This window comes from Bufo bufo, chromosome 4 (assembly GCF_905171765.1).
Source record: "Bufo bufo chromosome 4, aBufBuf1.1, whole genome shotgun sequence".
Classification (NCBI taxonomy): domain Eukaryota; kingdom Metazoa; phylum Chordata; class Amphibia; order Anura; family Bufonidae; genus Bufo; species Bufo bufo.
This window is the reverse complement of record NC_053392.1, coordinates 398068327-398086735: the sequence shown is the minus strand read 5'-3', so window position 1 is coordinate 398086735 and position 18409 is coordinate 398068327. Positions and strand designations below refer to the sequence as shown.

Genomic DNA, 18409 nt, shown 5'->3' with positions numbered 1-18409 from the left:
TAGCTGTTGATAGCTCCTCCAATCTTGATGTAAGATAGCTCAATGTTTTCCTCACGTCACTGTCTCAGATCCTTGAAATCCCGTGCCTGCACACATCATAACCGTTTTCAGGAATGTGCACAATACCCACTGTGGGCATCAATGAATGGACTGTGCATGTGCCGTTTACTGGTGTTGATGCAGCTGCCAACACCAGGTCTAGGCATGTGCACTACAGTACCCAGTTATGTGTGCAGGCATGGGATTTCAGGGAACTGAGACAGTGATGTGAGAAGGACATTAAGGTCTTACAGCAGGACAGGAGAAGCTAGCATCAGAGGTCATGGGCACTTGTGATCTCATTGGCATCTTGTATCAAAGTTCCTTTTATGAACATCGGATACACACACAAAGGAAAAGATTTGTGAACTGTTTATATCACCTACTGTGTAATGCGGGCAGTTTAATACATGAAGTGTTGTGCTTTTTCATAAGTGTAAACAGTTATATCTACTTATTTTAGTTATAATGGGTATTCATTGCCTTTAAGAGCAATGTTGATTTATATTCACTGTTTTGTATGGATTTTCATGTAGGCCAAAGTAAGTCCATGAGAAGATTACTGTGCTGTTCAAAAGCTAGTGTTATTGTAACAATATATTATACATTTAGAAAGTTAGAAGATACACCGCACCTGCAGATTCTGAGGCTTCATTGTTTTTCCTATCTGAACATGAATTCCACAGTGTGAGAATTGTCTAGATGTTCCTCAAAGTATACATTCATGTATCAAAGTTTGTCCCTCGGCCCTGAGACAAGGCCTCTAGACGTCAGAGGTGTAGTAGTGAAAATATCAGGCATGTATAAGTTAACCCTTAATGGTATGATGCCTATTGCTTATACAACAGTGCCACCTAGATATGAGCAGTTAATACTACATCAGTAGCAAAAGTGCATTCTGGGTAGTATTAGGACGTCAGGATCCTTATCAATGCACACACCCATCCAACAATGATTGGAAAGTTCCAAACTCGGAGGGCGTGTTCATCTGATAAGTTTTGGGTTAAGAAACCAGTTACCAGAAAAAAAAAAGAAAAGGAGAAATAAAGGAAAAAGAAAAAACAAACAAACAAACATTTGGATTATAGATCTCTGGAGAATCATTTGGATTATCGGGAAAAACTCTTGAGAGCTGGCTGCCCCAAGACTCTGCACATCACTTGACCCTTGGGTAATGTATATTTTTGTTTTATGTAGTATTGATCTAAATTAATTGGCTTGATACTTAGTCAGATACCCGCTCATTTGCGGACGTGTAACGTTAGCTGCCACATCAGTATTTTCTCTGATTTCAGTTACGATGCATATAACTGAATAAAGGGGATAATATTGGAGAAATTCTCTGTTGGGAATCTTTATATTCCCTAGTTTGACATCAAGCCAATAATTTATAAGTTTTGTTACAATACTACGATTATCTGAGTTTGGTCATCATTTTTGGATGGAGCAAGGGCTCGTATCTGTCATCTTCTTGATTGAGTTTTCCGCATAATCCATTGATTGTATCTCTCACAAATTTAAAGCTGTATTGCATAATATTCTTGTGTTGGTTGAGTATTGTTTTGTTGGCATCATATAGTGGTGAATTCTGGGTACTGCATATCATTGTTTATTATTGAAATTTATGTTGATTTAATTTTGACTGTATTGTAAACTATTGTATAATAAACCATTTATATTTTTGCATAGACGCTTGTACCCTGTTTTACTGATTGCACAAAATAATCAGGTTCTTGATCGAACTCGTTTTGAGATGATTGTCCATCTCACGGATCAATATTGTTTGCATAATTTTTCTTTTGATCCGTTAAATTATTATTTTTTATCTTTATATAAAGCATTTGCTTTATATACCCGACAGAAGTAGCTGACAGACTCCCTTTAACGCATCCGTGTGCATCTGTACCCTGTAGTTATTGTGCAGCTATGGAGGGAGCAGTCAGTAATGTCAAACAACCCCTTTAAGTGTAAGATGTCTGTTACGGATTTGGTATACCAAATATATCAGTCCCAGTCATTTCCTCGGACTAAATAAGTTTAAAGAGGACCTTTTCACCGATTACACTATGAACTAACTATACAGACATGTAGAGCGGCGCCCGGGTATCTCACTGCACTTACTATTATCCCTAGGCGCCGCTCCGTTGTCCTGCTATGCCCTCCGGTATCTCCGTTCCCTAAGTTATGGTAGGCGGAGTCTGCCCTTGTTCTTCTGTAGCTCTGGCCAATCGCATTGCAGAGCTCACAGCCTGGGAGAAAATAACCTCCCTGGCTGTGAGCTCTGCGCTGCAATTGGCCAGCGCTAGAGCAGAACAAGGGCAGACTCCGCCTACCATAACTTAGTGACTGAAATCTCCGCCTACTATAACTTAGTGAGCGGAGATACCGGAGGGCATAGCAGGAGAACGGAGCGGCGCCCGGGGATAATAAGTGCAGTGAGATCCCCGGGTGCCGCTCTACATGTCTGTATAGTTAGTTCATAGTGTAATAATCGGTGAAAGGTCCTCTTTAAAGTGGTTATCCAATAGTACAAATACCCCCCACAATGCCTGGGCCCTTCCTATGGATGATACTTACCTGTTCCCTGGTACCTACGTCCCTCCGGATCCCTGCACGGCCACCACTGCATATCCCTGTCGTACGGATCAAAACATCCAGCGACGGGGAGGGCAGCCAATGGCAAGCTGTGACCAGCCGGGTGATGCTAGGGAGGCTGGTCACCTTCGCGACCTGCTATTGGCTGCTCCCCCGTTGGCGGATGTTTTGATCCATGTGACAGGGAGATGCAGTGGTGGCCGTGCAGGGATCCAGAGGGACCCGGGTGCTGGGGAGCAGTTAAGTATGATCTATAGGAGGGGCCTGATCATGTGATTGTGACAATTTAACCAAATTATTTTTTTTTAAATCCTATATTAACCCATATATAACTAATATCTCTCTCGCGGACTCTCTCTATCTTTCTATCTATATATATATATATATATATATATATATATATATATATATATATATATATATATATTTTTTTTTTTTATGTTTTTTTTCTGGATATAATTTTTTTAAGTTACTTGATCCTGTCTATAGTCTGTAGTGTCCTCTCTGTCTAGAATTTGCTAGCGTAGCAGACAGTCTTGCTAAACTCAGTCAGACCATTATTAAAGGACTTTTGTCACCCCACTAAAGTCATTATTATTTTTTTTTGACTACTTAAATTCCTTATACTGCAATATATCAAAATAATAATGCTCTTACTGATTTTCATTCTGTAGTTTCTTCAAAAAACGGACTTTTATAATATGTAAATTACCTCTCTACCAGCAAGTAGGGCGGCTACTTGCTGGTAGCAGCCGCATCCTCCTATCATAATGACGCCCCCTCATGTTGATTGACAGGGCCAGCGAACGCGCTCGTCCTCTGACTGGCCCTGTCTGCGTTTTAAATCTCGCGCCTTCGCCGTACCGGTCTTCAGTCGGTGCAGGCGCACTGATAGGAGGACGCTCGCTCGGCCGCTCCTTCCTCAGTGCACCTGCGCCGGGTGTAGATGTGACGTCATCTGCGCAGGCGCATTGAGGATGGAGCGGCCGAGCGAGCGTCCTCCTCTCAGTGCGCCTGCGCCGACTGAAGACCGGTACGGCGAAGGCGTGAGATTTAAAACGCAGACAGGGCTAGTCAGAGAACGAGCGCGTTCGCTGGCCCTGTCAATCAACATGAGGGGGCGTCATTATGAAAGGAGGATGCGGCTGCTACCAGCAAGTAGCCGCCCTACTTGCTGGTAGAGAGGTAATTTTCATATTATAAAAGTCAGTTTTTTTTAAGAAACTACAAAACGAAAATCAGTAAGAGCATTATATATTGATATATTGCAGTATAAGGAATTTAAGTAGCCCCAAAAAAAAATATGACTTTAGTGGGGTGACAGAAGCCCTTTAAGGCTAGGACCACAACTCCCCTACTCTACCGTAGAAGTGTGGCTGCTCAGTGCTTCTCACATTACGCTCCTCAATGCACTGCTCTTTGTTTCTCTAGAGTTCCCCCCAACTGTAAATATAGAGCAGTAACTACAGAGTAATGCTAGGTTCACACTTGAGCGTATTTGATACGCGCATTTTAGTCGGACATTTTCACAGCGCGTTTGTATGCGTGTTCTTGCGATTGACCACAGAGGCGTACAATGAAAAACAGAGTTGTTACGCGCGAGAATACGCCCCAAAGAAGCTCATGTACTACTTTGGGCGTAGGGCGCAGGTGAGAACCATGCCCATAGGGAAACATGGGTTTTCGCCTGTTGAGCGTTTTGATCCATTTTGGGATACATAATTCTTTTTGATCGCTTGGTATTACACTTTTTGTGAGGCATATAATGTGATTATTTTTTTTTTTTTTATAGAGCAGGTTGTTACGGACGCTGCAATGCCTAATATGTCTATCATTATTATTTTTGTTAAGTTTTACAAGGTGAAAGAACTGAATAAAATATTGTTTTTGTGTTGCCATTTTCTGAGAGCCCTATTTTTTATTTATTTTTTGGGCGATTGTCTTAGGGGCTCATTTTTTGCAGGATGAGATGACTGGTTCCATTTTGGGCTAAATATGCCTTTTTGATCGCTTGATATTACACTTTTTGTGAGGCAAGGTGACCAGAGAATGGCTTTTTTGACACTGTTTTTATTTTATTTTTTATGGTGTTCACCTGACTGGGTGGATCATGTGATATTTTTAGAGCCGGTCAATACGGACTTGGTGATACCCAATATGCAGTGCTCCAGACTAAAAAAAATACCTAGGAGCCATTGGCTACTGAACTGAAATATTTAGTCGCCAAATTTAAATACATATAATTATAATTAAAAAAGACTTGGAGGAGAAGATGAGACAGTGGTGAGCCAGCTCTACATACAGCATACTTCCTGCCAGAACTAGGAAACATATAGGAGTCTACAGCAACACATACCTCTTCCATCCATTGACATCTCCTGCCATGTAGACGTTCTTTCCTCTTCTCCTTTGTTTGACCCAGACCGCTATGACATATTCTTTCAGCTACATCTAGGCTCTGCAGAGTTTGTTAAAAACATGTTAGATTTCTTAATTTTTCTATAAGCCTCCCCACATTTTCAACACAACCTCCCCACCCTGGTTTCCCAACAATGTCATCCTACTGTCCCTCCCAGCCCTTTGCCCACTGTGCTCCCCAATGCCCCTGCTGAAAAAATAGTGACCCCAGTAGACCCCTAGAGTGCCTTTCCGCAGTAATAATGTCTGCTAAAATGCCCCCAGTAATAATAATAATAATAAAACCCTATATTGTGCTCCTAGTAGTAATGCCTGTATATTGTCCCCTATTATGTCCCTGTAATAGAAATGCCCCTACAGTGCCTCCAGCATTAATATCTCCTATTTTACCCTAGGTAAAAAAAAATACCACTATAGTGTCCCCCTATAGTGCCTCTAGTAGTAATGCCCATGTACAAAATATTCCGCTATAGTGCCCCAGGATTAAAATGCCCCCCATTGCATCCAGTAATGCCCCATATAGTGCCCTCTTTAAAAAATGCCCTGTTAATGCCCCATATAGGGCCTCAGTGTTAAAAGTCCCCAGTGCCACCAGTAATGGCCCTTATACTGTCCCCTGTATTAAAAATTCCTCTAGAGTGCCCCAATTATGCTGCCAGTTATGTCTTCTACAGTGCACCCCAGTATTTAATGTCCCCCCCAAAGCCTTTTCAATAGTAACGTCCCTCACGGCGCCCTTCCGGTAGTAACGTCCCTCACGGCGCCCTTCCGGTAGTAACGTCCCTCACGGCGCCCTTCCGGTAGTAACGTCCCTCACGGCGCCCTTCCGGTAGTAACGTCCCTCACGGCGCCCTTCCGGTAGTAACGTCCCTCACGGCGCCCTTCCGGTAGTAACGTCCCTCACGGCGCCCTTCCGGTAGTAACGTCCCTCACGGCGCCCTTCCGGTAGTAACGTCCCTCACGGCGCCCTTCCGGTAGTAACGTCCCTCACCAGTAACGTCCCTCACAAAACACAAAAGGAGGAGAGGAGCGCTACTATAATTTGAACTGCCCGCCCGCCCAGCCGACCAATGAGAGTCAATCCTGAGAGATCCAATGGTTAATGTGCCGGCATCAGTGTTTTCACCGATGCCGGCGCATACAGCAGCGGTCCAGCTATCAGTCGCTGCAAGACCCGTGCAGCTGATCGGGCGGCAGCATCTCCTGCGCCCACCCGATTAGAGCGCCGAATCTGTACGGCGCTGGGATTTGTGACCCTGTTTCCAGCGCCGTACATGTACAGCGCTGGTATCCTATGGGTTAAGGGTGTATTAGACTGGCAGGTCATCGCTAACGAGTGTTCATAGTAACATGAGTTAGTGATTATCTGGCAGTGTAAGGCCGCTTTCAGTCCCCGGGGTCGCATAGCATTATTTTGATTTATAATGATATGTAACCCTTACAGTTCTAGAATGTATTGGATAACAATGACAGCATTATGTCAGTGTTATACAATATATTCCAGGCCTCTAAGGTTTACATAGCATCATAAATCAATATAATGCTATGCGACCCTGTCAGTGCTGGAAGTACAGGACGGGGGCTGCACTACGAGTCCGCAGTGTGACACTCGCTCGTCTGAAAGCAGCCTAATATTGCCGCTGATTACCTGATAATCGAGCAAATGCACATTCATCGGGTAATTGGAATCTTTCAGCATGTTTAAAATTCATTGTATGCCAGCAGCTGATTATGCTGTTTGATCACGGTCTGCTGCCGGTAAACAACTAGTCAGTATGGAGACAAGCGATGGCATTATCAATCGCTCCTCTCCATACTGTTGAGGAGATCGCTGGATGTGATGGCAGTGGTCTCCTCTGCTAACGAGCATGCGATTGCCAGGAAAGGAACGCTTCCCTTCTGACAATTGTCTGAATTAATCTGCAGTTCAAATACATCCTTTATTCCCAATAATTGGCCCGTGCAAAACTCTCACCCTTCTGATGAGCAGACCATTATCAAGAAGGAACAGTTCCTTCCCGATGATTGTTTGCCAAGTTGGTGCATTTATTAACTTGGAGATCATCTCTTCCCTGTATAGCAATGTCATGAACTGAGAACTAGCCTGTCCCTTATTTCTTGATGATCTCTGCTCGAGAAGAACAATATATTTTTAAAGGCTTAGTACTGCCAAAGTGAAAAAAAGAAACCGCTGTCAAAATAAAAAAAACATTTTTAAACTCAATATTCATAGAAAAACAATACCCCTTTCTGATGGAAAACATAATTTAGTCTTACCGGTAAATACCTTTTCAGAAGTCCGACATGACTGCACACATGGAGGATGTCCTTTATACCGCTAAAGGAACAGGAAGCACAGAGGTTAAAAGCCCCTCCCTCCCCTCCAATGCCAGTGTTCTAAATCATCACCGGTTAAGTAACAGAATTCATGTAAGAAACCGATACTCAAGTAAACAATATATACACTGCTCAAGAAAATAAAGGGAACACTTAAACAACACAATGTAACTCCAAGTCAATCACACTTCTGTGAAATCAAACTGTCCACTTAGGAAGCAACACTGAGTGACAATCAATTTCACATGCTGTTGTGCAAATGGGATAGACAACAGGTGGAAATTATAGGCAATTAGTAAGACACCCCCAATAAAGGAGTGGTTCTGCAGGTGGTGACCACAGACCACTTCTCAGTTCCTATTCTTCCTGGCTGATGTTTTGGTAACTTTTGAATGCTGGCGGTGCTTTCACTCTAGTGGTAGCATGAGACGGAGTCTACAACCCACACAAGCGGCTCAGGTAGTGCAGCTTATCCAGGATGGCACATCAATGCGAACTGTGGCAAGAAGGTTTGCTGTGTCTGTCAGCGTAGTGTCCAGAGCATGGAGGCGCTACCAGGAGACAGGCCAGTACATCAGGAGACATGGAGGAGGCCGTAGGAGGGCAACAACCCAGCAGCAGGACCGCTACCTCCACCTTTGTGCAAGGAGGAACAGGAGGAGCACTGCCAGAGCCCTGCAAAATGACCTCCAGCAGGCCACAAATGTGCATGTGTCTGCTCAAACGGTCAGAAACAGACTCCATGAGGGTGATATGAGGGCCCGACGTCCACAGGTGGGGGTTGTGCTTACAGCCCAACACCGTGCAGGACGTTTGGCATTTGCCAGAGAACACCAAGATTGGCAAATTCGCCACTGGCGCCCTGTGCTCTTCACAGATGAAATCAGGTTCACACTGAGCACATGTGACAGACGTGACAGAGTCTGGAGACACCGTGGGAACGTTCTGCTGCCTGCAACATCCTCCAGCATGACCGGTTTGGCATTGGGTCAGTAATGGTGTGGCATTTCTTTGGAGGGCCGCACAGCCTTCCATGTGCTCGCCAGAGGTAGCCTGACTGCCATTAGGTACCGAGATGAGATCCTCAGCCCCCCTGTGAGACCATATGCTGGTGCGGTTGGCTGTAGGTTCCTCCTAATGCAAGACAATGCTAGACCTCATGTGGCTGGAGTGTGTCAGCAGTTCCTGCAAGATGAAGGAATTGATGCTATGGACTGGCCCGCCCGTTCCCCAGACCTGAATCCAATTGAGCACATCTGGGACATCATGTCTCGCTCTATCCACCAACGTCACGTTGCACCACAGACTGTCCAGGAGATGCTTTAGTCCAGGTCTGGGAGGAGATCCCTCAGGAGACCGTCCGCCACCTCATCAGGAGCATGCACAGGCGTTGTAGGGAGGTCATACAGGCACGTGGAGGCCACACACACTACTGAGCCTCATTTTGACTTGTTTTAAGGACATTACATCAAAGTTGGATCAGCCTGTAGTGTATTTTTCCACTTTAATTTTGAGTGTCACTCCAAATCCAGACCTCCACGGGTTGAAAAATTTGATTTCCATTTTTTTATTTTTGTGTGATTTTTGTTGTCAGCACATTCAACTATGTAAAGAACAAAGTATTTCAGAAGAATATTTAATTAATTCAGATCTAGGATGTGTTCCCTTTATTTTTTTGAACAGTGTACATATCTACAGTAAGGGGGAAAATAAGGGTGCTGTCATTTTGGACTCCTGGAAAGTTATTTACCGGTAAGACTAAATTCATTTTTTCCAGGACGTCCTCCATGACAGCACAGATGGAGCAATACCAGATAACTATTTTAGGGAGGGACTTCTGCCTGTAAGACTTCACGTCCAAAGGCAAGGTCTGTATTAGAAGAGAGGTCTAATCTACAGTATAATGCTTACAAAAGGTTTGAAAACTAGACCAGGTAGCTGCCCTGCAAATTTGTTCCACCGAAGCATTAGCTCTTTCTGCCCAAGAAGCCGACACAGATTGGGTAGAATGGGCTGTGATCCTGAATGGGCAAGATCTGTTCTGGGAAGTATATGCTTGTTAAATTGTGGATTTAATCGACCTTGCAATAGTTGACTTTGAAGCTTGCTTCCCTTTGTTCTTCAAAGCAAATTGTACAAATAGGGCTGAATCCTCCCTGAAGGGGCGAGTGCTTCTAGATATCGTATTACCGTCCGGTGAACGTCCAGAGTATGAAAAAGTTGTTCTTTCACATTCCTTGGGTCAGTACAAAACGAGGGTAGAACAATTTCCTGGTAACGAACGGTAGAGACGACCTTTGGCTTAAAGGCCAGGTCCAACTTTAATATAATTCTATCGTCCAGGATTCTCATATATGGTTCCCTTGAAGAAAAGGCTTGAATTTCACCCACTCTTCTTGCTGCTGTTATGGCCACAAGAAATACAGTTTTAAAAGAGGGCATTTAATGTGACAGCTATCAATGGTTCAAATGGAGATTTACATAGTTCTTCTAAGACAAGCGACAAGTCCCAAGGAGGGACTGACTTTATAACCGGTGGCCGGATCCTTGAGATAGCACGAGTAGGTTTTTATCCAATTTTGCTCTGCAAGAGGGAAGTCAAAAAACCAACTTAAGGCCGATATTTGAACTTTTATTGTACTGGGTCGAAGACCCATATCAAAACCTTCTTGCAGAAACTATAGAATGTCCTGTATGGAAGGAGAGTCCGAATCCTTCTGCAAGCACAGATACCAGAAACAATTTTTTTTTTTTTCAAAATCTTCACATATACAGTGGCGGAAATAATTATTTGACCCCTCACTGATTTTGTAAGTTTGTCCAATGACAAAGAAATGAAAAGTCTCAGAACAGTATCATTTCAATGGTAGGTTTATTGTAACAGTGGCAGATAGCACATCAAAAGGAAAATCGAAAAAATAACTTTAAATAAAAGATAGCAACTGATTTGCATTTCATTGAGTGAAATAAGTATTTGAACCCCTACCAACCATTAAGAGTTCTGGCTCCCACAGAGTGGTTAGACACTTCTACTCAATTAGTCACCCTCATTAAGGACACCTGTCTTAACTAGTCACCTGTATAAAAGACACCTGTCCACAGAATCAATCAATCAAGCAGACTCCAAACTCTCCAACATGGGAAAGACCAAAGAGCTGTCCAAGGATGTCAGAGACAAAATTGTAGACCTGCACAAGGCTGGAATGGGCTACAAAACCATTAGCAAGAAGCTGGGAGAGAAGGTGACAACTGTTGGTGCGATTGTTCGAAAATGGAAGGAGCACAAAATGACCATCAATCGACCTCGCTCTGGGGCTCCACGCAAGATCTCACCTCGTGGGGTGTCAATGGTTCTGAGAAAGGTGAAAAAGCATCCTAGAACTACACGGGAGGAGTTAGTTAATGACCTCAAATTAGCAGGGACCACAGTCACCAAGAAAACCATTGGAAACACATTACACCGCAATGGATTAAAATCCTGCAGGGCTCGCAAGGTCCCCCTGCTCAGGAAGGCACATGTGCAGGCCCGTCTGAAGTTTGCCAATGAACACCTGAATGATTCAGAGAGTGACTGGGAGAAGGTGCTGTGGTCTGATGAGACCAAAATAGAGCTCTTTGGCATTAACTCAACTCGCTGTGTTTGGAGGAAGAAAAATGCTGCCTATGACCCCCAAAACACCGTCCCCACCGTCAAGCATGGGGGTGGAAACATTTTGCTTTGGGGGTGTTTTTCTGCTAAGGGCACAGGACAACTTATTCGCATAAACGGGAAAATGGACGGAGCCATGTATCGTGAAATCCTGAGCGACAACCTCCTTCCCTCTGCCAGGAAACTGAAAATGGGTCGTGGATGGGTGTTCCAGCACGACAATGACCCAAAACATACAGCAAAGGCAACAAAGGAGTGGCTCAAGAAGAAGCACATTGAGGTCATGGAGTGGCCTAGTCAGTCTCCGGACCTTAATCCAATCGAAAACCTATGGAGGGAGCTCAAGCTCAGAGTTGCACAGAGACAGCCTCGAAACCTTAGGGATTTAGAGATGATCTGCAAAGAGGAGTGGACCAACATTCCTCCTAAAATGTGCGCAAACTTGGTCATCAATTACAAGAAACGTTTGACCTCTGTGCTTGCAAACAAGGGTTTTTCCACCAAGTATTAAGTCTTTTTTTGTTAGAGGGTTCAAATACTTATTTCACTCAATGAAATGCAAATCAGTTGCTATCTTTTATTTAAAGTTATTTTTTCGATTTTCCTTTTGATGTGCTATCTGCCACTGTTACAATAAACCTACCATTGAAATGATACTGTTCAGAGACTTTTCATTTCTTTGTCATTGGACAAACTTACAAAATCAGTGAGGGGTCAAATAATTATTTCCGCCACTGTATGGCTGAAGTGACTCTCTTGTGGCTCTGAAGCATAGTAGATATCACTTTTTCCAACAAGCCTCTGGATCTCAGGATCTGCTTTTCAGAATCCAGGCTGTCAGTTTCAATTTGTGCACTTGTGGATGGTATAGAGGCCCTTGAGACAATAGGTCTTTTTCTGGGGAAAGAAAAAACGGTACCTCCAATGCTAAGTTTTCTCGAACTGGAAACCAGCTCTGTTTCGGCCAGTCGGGAGCTACTAGGATCAGAGCAGTTTTTTTCTGATCTCAGTTTTTTTAAGACCGACCCAATCAGAGGAAACAGGGGGAAAGGCATAAGCCAGATCCATGTCCCATTTTTGAGACCAGGCATCAACTGCCAGTGGTCTGTCCCACGGGTTTAGTGAGAAGAAACAGGGAAGATGGGAATTCTTACATGTTGAAAAAAGATCCATTGCGGCGTCCCCCATCTTCTGCAAAGTAGAGGAAAAGTTTCCTTCTTGAGACACCACTCCCCTGGTTGTGTGGTGTGTCTGCTTAAAAAGTCTGCGGTAACCTTTTGTTCCCCTTTCAGGTGGACTGCTGATATTGACAGAACATTTTTCGCTGCCCAACTGAAAATCTGTGGTGATAGATGCTGAAGGGGCGGGAATTTTGATACCCCTTGATTCTTCAGAAAGGACACTGTTACAATGTTGCCCGAGAGAATTCGAACATGATGAACTTGTAGTAGATCTTCTGATTTTAGAGAGGTCTCCAAGACTGCTTTTAACTCCTGGAAATTTGATGATTTCTGGGAGAGAGTGTGATCCCAGTGGCCCTGGAAGTAAGCGTTTTGTATCTGGGTGCCCCAGCCTGACTTGCTGGCATCTGTTGTCACTATAATTTGAGGTTCTGAAGTCCAAGGAATTCCTAACTAAAGATTCTCTGGAACTTTCCACCATGAAAGACTCCGGATTACAGAGTCCGGGATGCGGAGCTTTTTTATCTAAAGTCTTCAGATCCTGTTTCCAGCAAGTCAGGATTGTCTTCTGCAGGGGTCTTGAGTGGAACTGATTCCAGGGGACCATGGAAATGCAAGATGTCATTTAATCTCAGGATTTTCATGGCCGATCTTATGGAACAGACCACCTTCTTCTGGAATAAGGAGATTTCCTGGCACATTTTTACTTGCTTTTCTATTGAAAAGAATGACTGTTGTTTCTCTGAATCCAAAAGTGTACCTAAGAAAATCTTCCTAGTTTCTGGAACTAGGTTTGAATTTTCTAGGTTGATGATCCACCCTAAGCGAGAGAGGCTGGACAGCTTGTTTTTAGACGGAATATCTTAAGCCAAAATGCTCGTCTGGATGTGCTAGATAGAGAGCTGCCTCTGGCCGCAAATCTTATGGATTCTGCCGAAGCATCAGAGAGAAACGCTGTAGCCATCTTCAATAGTGGAATGGACTCTAAAATTTCTTCCTTTTTTGGGGTTTTCATTTTTAAATGGTTCTCAAGCTGGGAGAGCCACAAAAAAAGTGAACGAGACACTGAGGTAGCATCAATATTTGTGTTGATTTAATGCAGAAAATACTTCCCAGGATTTTTTAAGAAGACCATAAATTTTTCTATCCATAGCATATTTTAACTGCGAGGAATCTTCAAAGGGCAAGGAGTTACTTTTGCAATGGGTACGTCTATTTTTGGGGTCTCTACCCATAGTTTTGTATCTTCAGCATTAAAGGCTAAATGGTTTTTAAATTCACGAGATATATACAGCTTTTTTTCCGCTTCCTCCCATTCCTCCAAAATGAGGGACTTTAAATCTTCATTAACAGGAAGGAGAGACTTCCTTCTTGCTTTAAGTCTCCCCAAAATTTCATCCTGAATAGAACGAGGTTGAGCCACCTTTTCAATATTCATTGTTTGACGGACTGCGGAAATAAGAGTGTCTAAATCTCCAGGGGAGAAGAAGAATTTCCTCCCCTATTCCGCCGAACCAGAAGCAATATCCTCATCATCATCGATCTCTCCTTCAGATCTATTATAAACAGATTCTTCCTCTGAATCTGAGTCTATATCCACTCTAGGTCTTTTAGCCTGAGATAGTGGTTCAGATTTTGGTATTAATTTAATGATTTTTGTAATTTCAGATAGCAAAGATGGTTGTTCCTCTTGTATTGATAAACTCATAAGGATCTGCAAAGTTGCTTAGCGTAGGAATCCACCAGCTTCTTATTACACGTAGTACATCTTTTAACTCTTTGTTCAGATGGTGTTTTATGAATTTCTTTATTATCCTGATATTACATAACAAAATGCTGCTTTCTATGTGGACAGAAGAAGTTCATCAGACAGGGTCATATATAGATATAACTTATATGCCCCTGGGCATAGCGGTCTGAACTCAGCAAGGACCGACCAGACACAGGACCTTCCATGGAGAGAGATACACAACACTGATCTCCTATCCGATTTTATAGTCCTGCCGCCATTAATCTGCGCCTTCCTAGCGTGTGACTGGCAATCCCAGAATGGATCCGCCTTCAGAATGGGATCCATTCCTTGCTTTCCCAGTTCTGGCCGCCTCCAACATGGCAACGCACAAACATGTGGAGCCACCAGAGAAAGCGTCGCGCGAAGCCGAGAGACTCCAATGTAGGAGGAAGCCGGACATCGCAACCACACCCGGCGGCCTTCATGGGTACTGGTAAGGCCAGGGGACCCCACCTTGAGGGGTGCTAGCCGGCCCAAGAATAGAGAGGCAGGACCCCCCCGATCCAATCTGGGCCTTTAAAATAGATTATACATTTTTTCTCATATAACCGAGAACCTCTCTGTTACTCCCAACCTAAGGGGACAGGAAGAACACTGGCATTGGAGGAGAGGGAGGGGCTTTTAACCTCTCTGTGATTCTTGTCACTTTTGAGGTATAAAGGACATCCTCCATGTGTGCTGTCATGGAGGACGTCCTGAAAATGTCCCTTTTAACAAAAATTTCCATAAAACAATTATGAAGAAAAAATATATACTTTGTGTATGAGGAACACCTATAAGTACATTATCTAAAAGAATAACTGTTTGTTAACCATATCAATGTTCATAAATCTGCCTCTTGAAGGGGTTGGATTTTAGCTGTCAACATCAAATTATTGTACCTGTTGATGAAAAAAATTAATAAAAATCATACTCCCTTACCCCATGCCACTGCAAAAAGCTGGACAACCCCTTTAATGTGTAATTTTGTTATTTCTTTCCCAGCTAAAGGCAGAGGAGAGCTATTAAGAATAAACATTAAGGAGTTGGAGTTAGCTGATGATGTTGACATTGAAACCATAGCGGAACATATGGATGGTTATTCTGGAGCAGATATTACCAATGTATGCAGGTATGTCTTCCAAAGAAATGGGGGGAGATGTACTAAGCTAAATTTGCCAAAAACTGGCTTGCATCCATTGCAACACATTTATTATTTGTTTGACACAATGTGTTTAAATTGTGCACAGTTATAGTGCATAAAGTAAGTCTTAAAGGGGTTCTACCACCAGAAATACTGTTATGTAGCTGACTGACATTAGCGATGCGCTAATGTCAGCACTACATAACAGTATGTTTCTAACATTAGTCCCTGCAGCCGTTTTTGTAAAAAAAAAAAAGCACTTTTATTATATGCTAATGAGCCTTTAGGTGCTATGTGGGCGTAAAATCAGCACCTAGAGGCTCCGTCCACTCACCCTTTATCCCGCCCAGGTCCCCTGTTCTGCCCGCCCAGCTCCTCTTGATTGATGGCACGGTCCAGCACATCGTTGACGAAATCCCGCGCCTGCGCCGTTCACTTCAGTCTTCGGCGCAGTGAGTGAATGATGCGCTCCTGGTGCCGGATTCCTCACTGCGCCGACTACGTCAGTGAGGAAGCTGGCATCAGGAGAGCGGCTTTGACTCCCTACGCCGAAGACAGAAGTGAACGTTGCAGGCGCAGGATTTGGTCAACGATGCGGTGGACCGTGCCATCAATCAAGAGGAGCTGGGCGGGATAAAGGGTGAGTAGACGGAGCCTCTAGGTGCTGATTTTACGCCCGCATAGCACCTAGAGGCTCATTAGCATATAATAAAAGTGCTTTTTTTACAAAAACGGCTGCAGGGACTAATGTTATAAACATACTGTTATGTAGTGCTGACATTAGCGCATCGCTAATGTCAGTCAGCTACATAACAGTATTTCTGGTGGTAGAAACCCTTTAAATAGCTGCTGTCAAGACACCCAACATGACCTTTCACCACTCCTGACGTGTTTTTATGAATGAATTACTAACAGTCTTCAATAATGGTCCAACTGCGTGTAACCAATTGGTGGCATGTCCCTGCACAGTCTGACACTATCCATTCAGTGCTGCCAGGGGCAGACTGGGTAGACACACACACCCAGTTGGACCTTTTATAAATAATAGAGGAATGGCACAACATAAAGTCATATGAATACATGCTCCCGTGTTATTACATGGGAACGCACATAGCTACAATAAGACATGTCAGGAGAGGTGACAGGTCTTTAGTGGTAAATAAATATTTAGAATGTCAACTGACAAAACAATATAATATGTATAAACTTGTGTAAAGCCTTTTATTGAGTGGAGAACTCCACTACAGACTTGCCCACTGGCTTACTGGGACCCTATAGGAATAAAAGTATTCATGTATCAGTCATATACTTGAAATCAGAACTTCTTGACATGTAGTTTACCATATGAATGCACGTATCTCCACAGAGATGCTTCTTTGATGGCGATGAGAAGGCGCATTGAGGGTTTAACACCAGAAGAGATCCGCAATCTTTCAAGAGATGACATGCACATGCCAACTACAATGGAAGACTTTGAAATGGCTTTGAAAAAAGTATCCAAATCAGTGTCTGCCTCAGACATTGAAAAATATGAAAAGTGGATAGAGGAGTTTGGGTCCTGTTAACTTGACTCTTTAAAACTTGATAAAAAAAATAATCAATCTGCCTCAAGTCTTGACTTGGTTGTCTTTTTAGTTTGTATCTCTGTAGAGTTTAGCACTGGTTGCTGCATATTTTTAATGTTTTTGTAAACTGCCATGATTCTTAAAGTAATAAAAAAAAGCACTATTTGATTCTACTACTTAGCCCATTAATGTTAATCTGTACAGGGAGCCATCCATTCTTCATAATTCCCTTGTCTTTTTTGATTATGTAATAACTGAGAACATTGGGGGAGATTTACCAACACTGGTGTAAAGGAAAACTGGCTTATTTGCCCATAGGAACCAATCAGATTCCACCTTTCATTTTTCAAAGCTCATTTAGAAAATGAAAAGTGGAATCTGATTGTTGTCATGGGCAACTAGGCCAGTTTTCCTTTACACCAGTTTTGATAAATTTCCCCTAGTTTTGATAAATTTCCCCCATTAAGAGGTCCTTTTGTTGCACTTTTATTTATTTTTTCTAAAGTGTGTCTTACAACTTACCAGTTTTCTTTCCCAAAAGAGAAGGTAATGGCAAAACTCCAGAAAAAAAACAAAAAAAAAACCACCAAGAACTACAGTATGCAGTGTTTTGTCTTTCTGGCATAGTTTCAAAAACGCCACCTAATTTTAAGAAACTCGCCAGCACCAAAAAAAGCACCTGTGGTCTGCATTTCACATTTTCCATAGACCTTCAAATAACATCTGGAGCTGGTGTTTTTACCACAAAGACACAATAAAAAAGAGCTGGGGCAAAGGATGCCAGGACAAAAAAAAGTGCAGAAAAACATGACTGAAAATGATGATTACACTAACCGGTAATCTGATTTTCCAGACTCCACGACAGCGCCACAGAGAGGTAGGATCTGCCCCCAGGGACAGGAAATCTGCAGAATAAAAAGGTGGACCCTCTCTCCCACCTCAGTGGTTTAGAGCGTGAGAGTGACTCCAACCTAGGTTAGTTCATCTAATTATGTATATGATTATATATTTTTTTTTTTATAACTACACCCAGTACAACTTAAAACAGAACCATGAAACACCAGGGAGGGAATAAGGAAGGGTGCTGTCATGGGGTCTGGAAAATCCCATTACCAGTGAGTGTAATCATCATTTTTCCCTTCCCCTACGACAGAGAGAGTTTTCAGAGAAGAAAACACCACTTGCAGAACCTTCTTACCAAACAGAAGATCAGTGGCAGAATTCAGTTGGAGCTGATAGCGACGGTAGAAGGAGAAGGCCACGTGGCAGCCTTACAAATTTGCTCAATAGAAACATTAGCTCTTTCAGCCCATGAGGTAGAGACTGCGCGAGTAGAGTGTGCTTTCAGAGAAAGAGGAGGAGAACTTCCAGAAGAGGTGTAAGCCAGGGGAAATAACTGTCCTAATCCATTTGGCTAGTGATCTCTTTAATGCGACCTTGCCCTTATTTATGCCAGAAAAGAGAACAAATAGCGCAGAGGACTTTCTCCAATCCTGGGTTACCTCTAGATAACGTTTGCTATCTCCTAATATCCAGGGAGTGGAAAACTCTTTCCTCCTAGTTCTTGGGTTTATAAAAAAAAAGTTGGAAGGACTATCTCCTGGAGTCAGTTGCATTTGGAAGGAACCTTAGGTAAAAAGGAAGGATCTGGTCTAAGAACTACCCTATCATCCAGGATGTACGTAAAGGGAAGATTGATAGAGAGAGCCT

General features: G+C 43.1%; 1 protein-coding gene across 2 annotated transcripts in view; it reads left to right on the top strand.

The window, feature by feature from the left end:
• The window catches only part of KATNA1 (katanin catalytic subunit A1), a 73027-nt gene extending 56155 nt beyond the window's left edge, over nucleotides 1-16872 (top strand). For both annotated transcript variants that reach the window (XM_040429273.1, XM_040429274.1), the window contains exons 10-11: nucleotides 14996-15122; nucleotides 16501-16872. In XM_040429273.1, coding sequence (XP_040285207.1) covers nucleotides 14996-15122; nucleotides 16501-16699 — 326 coding nt within the window. In that variant the 3' untranslated portion in view covers nucleotides 16700-16872. The remainder of the gene's footprint in view (nucleotides 1-14995; nucleotides 15123-16500) is intronic.
• Nucleotides 16873-18409: the final 1537 nt, after the last annotated feature.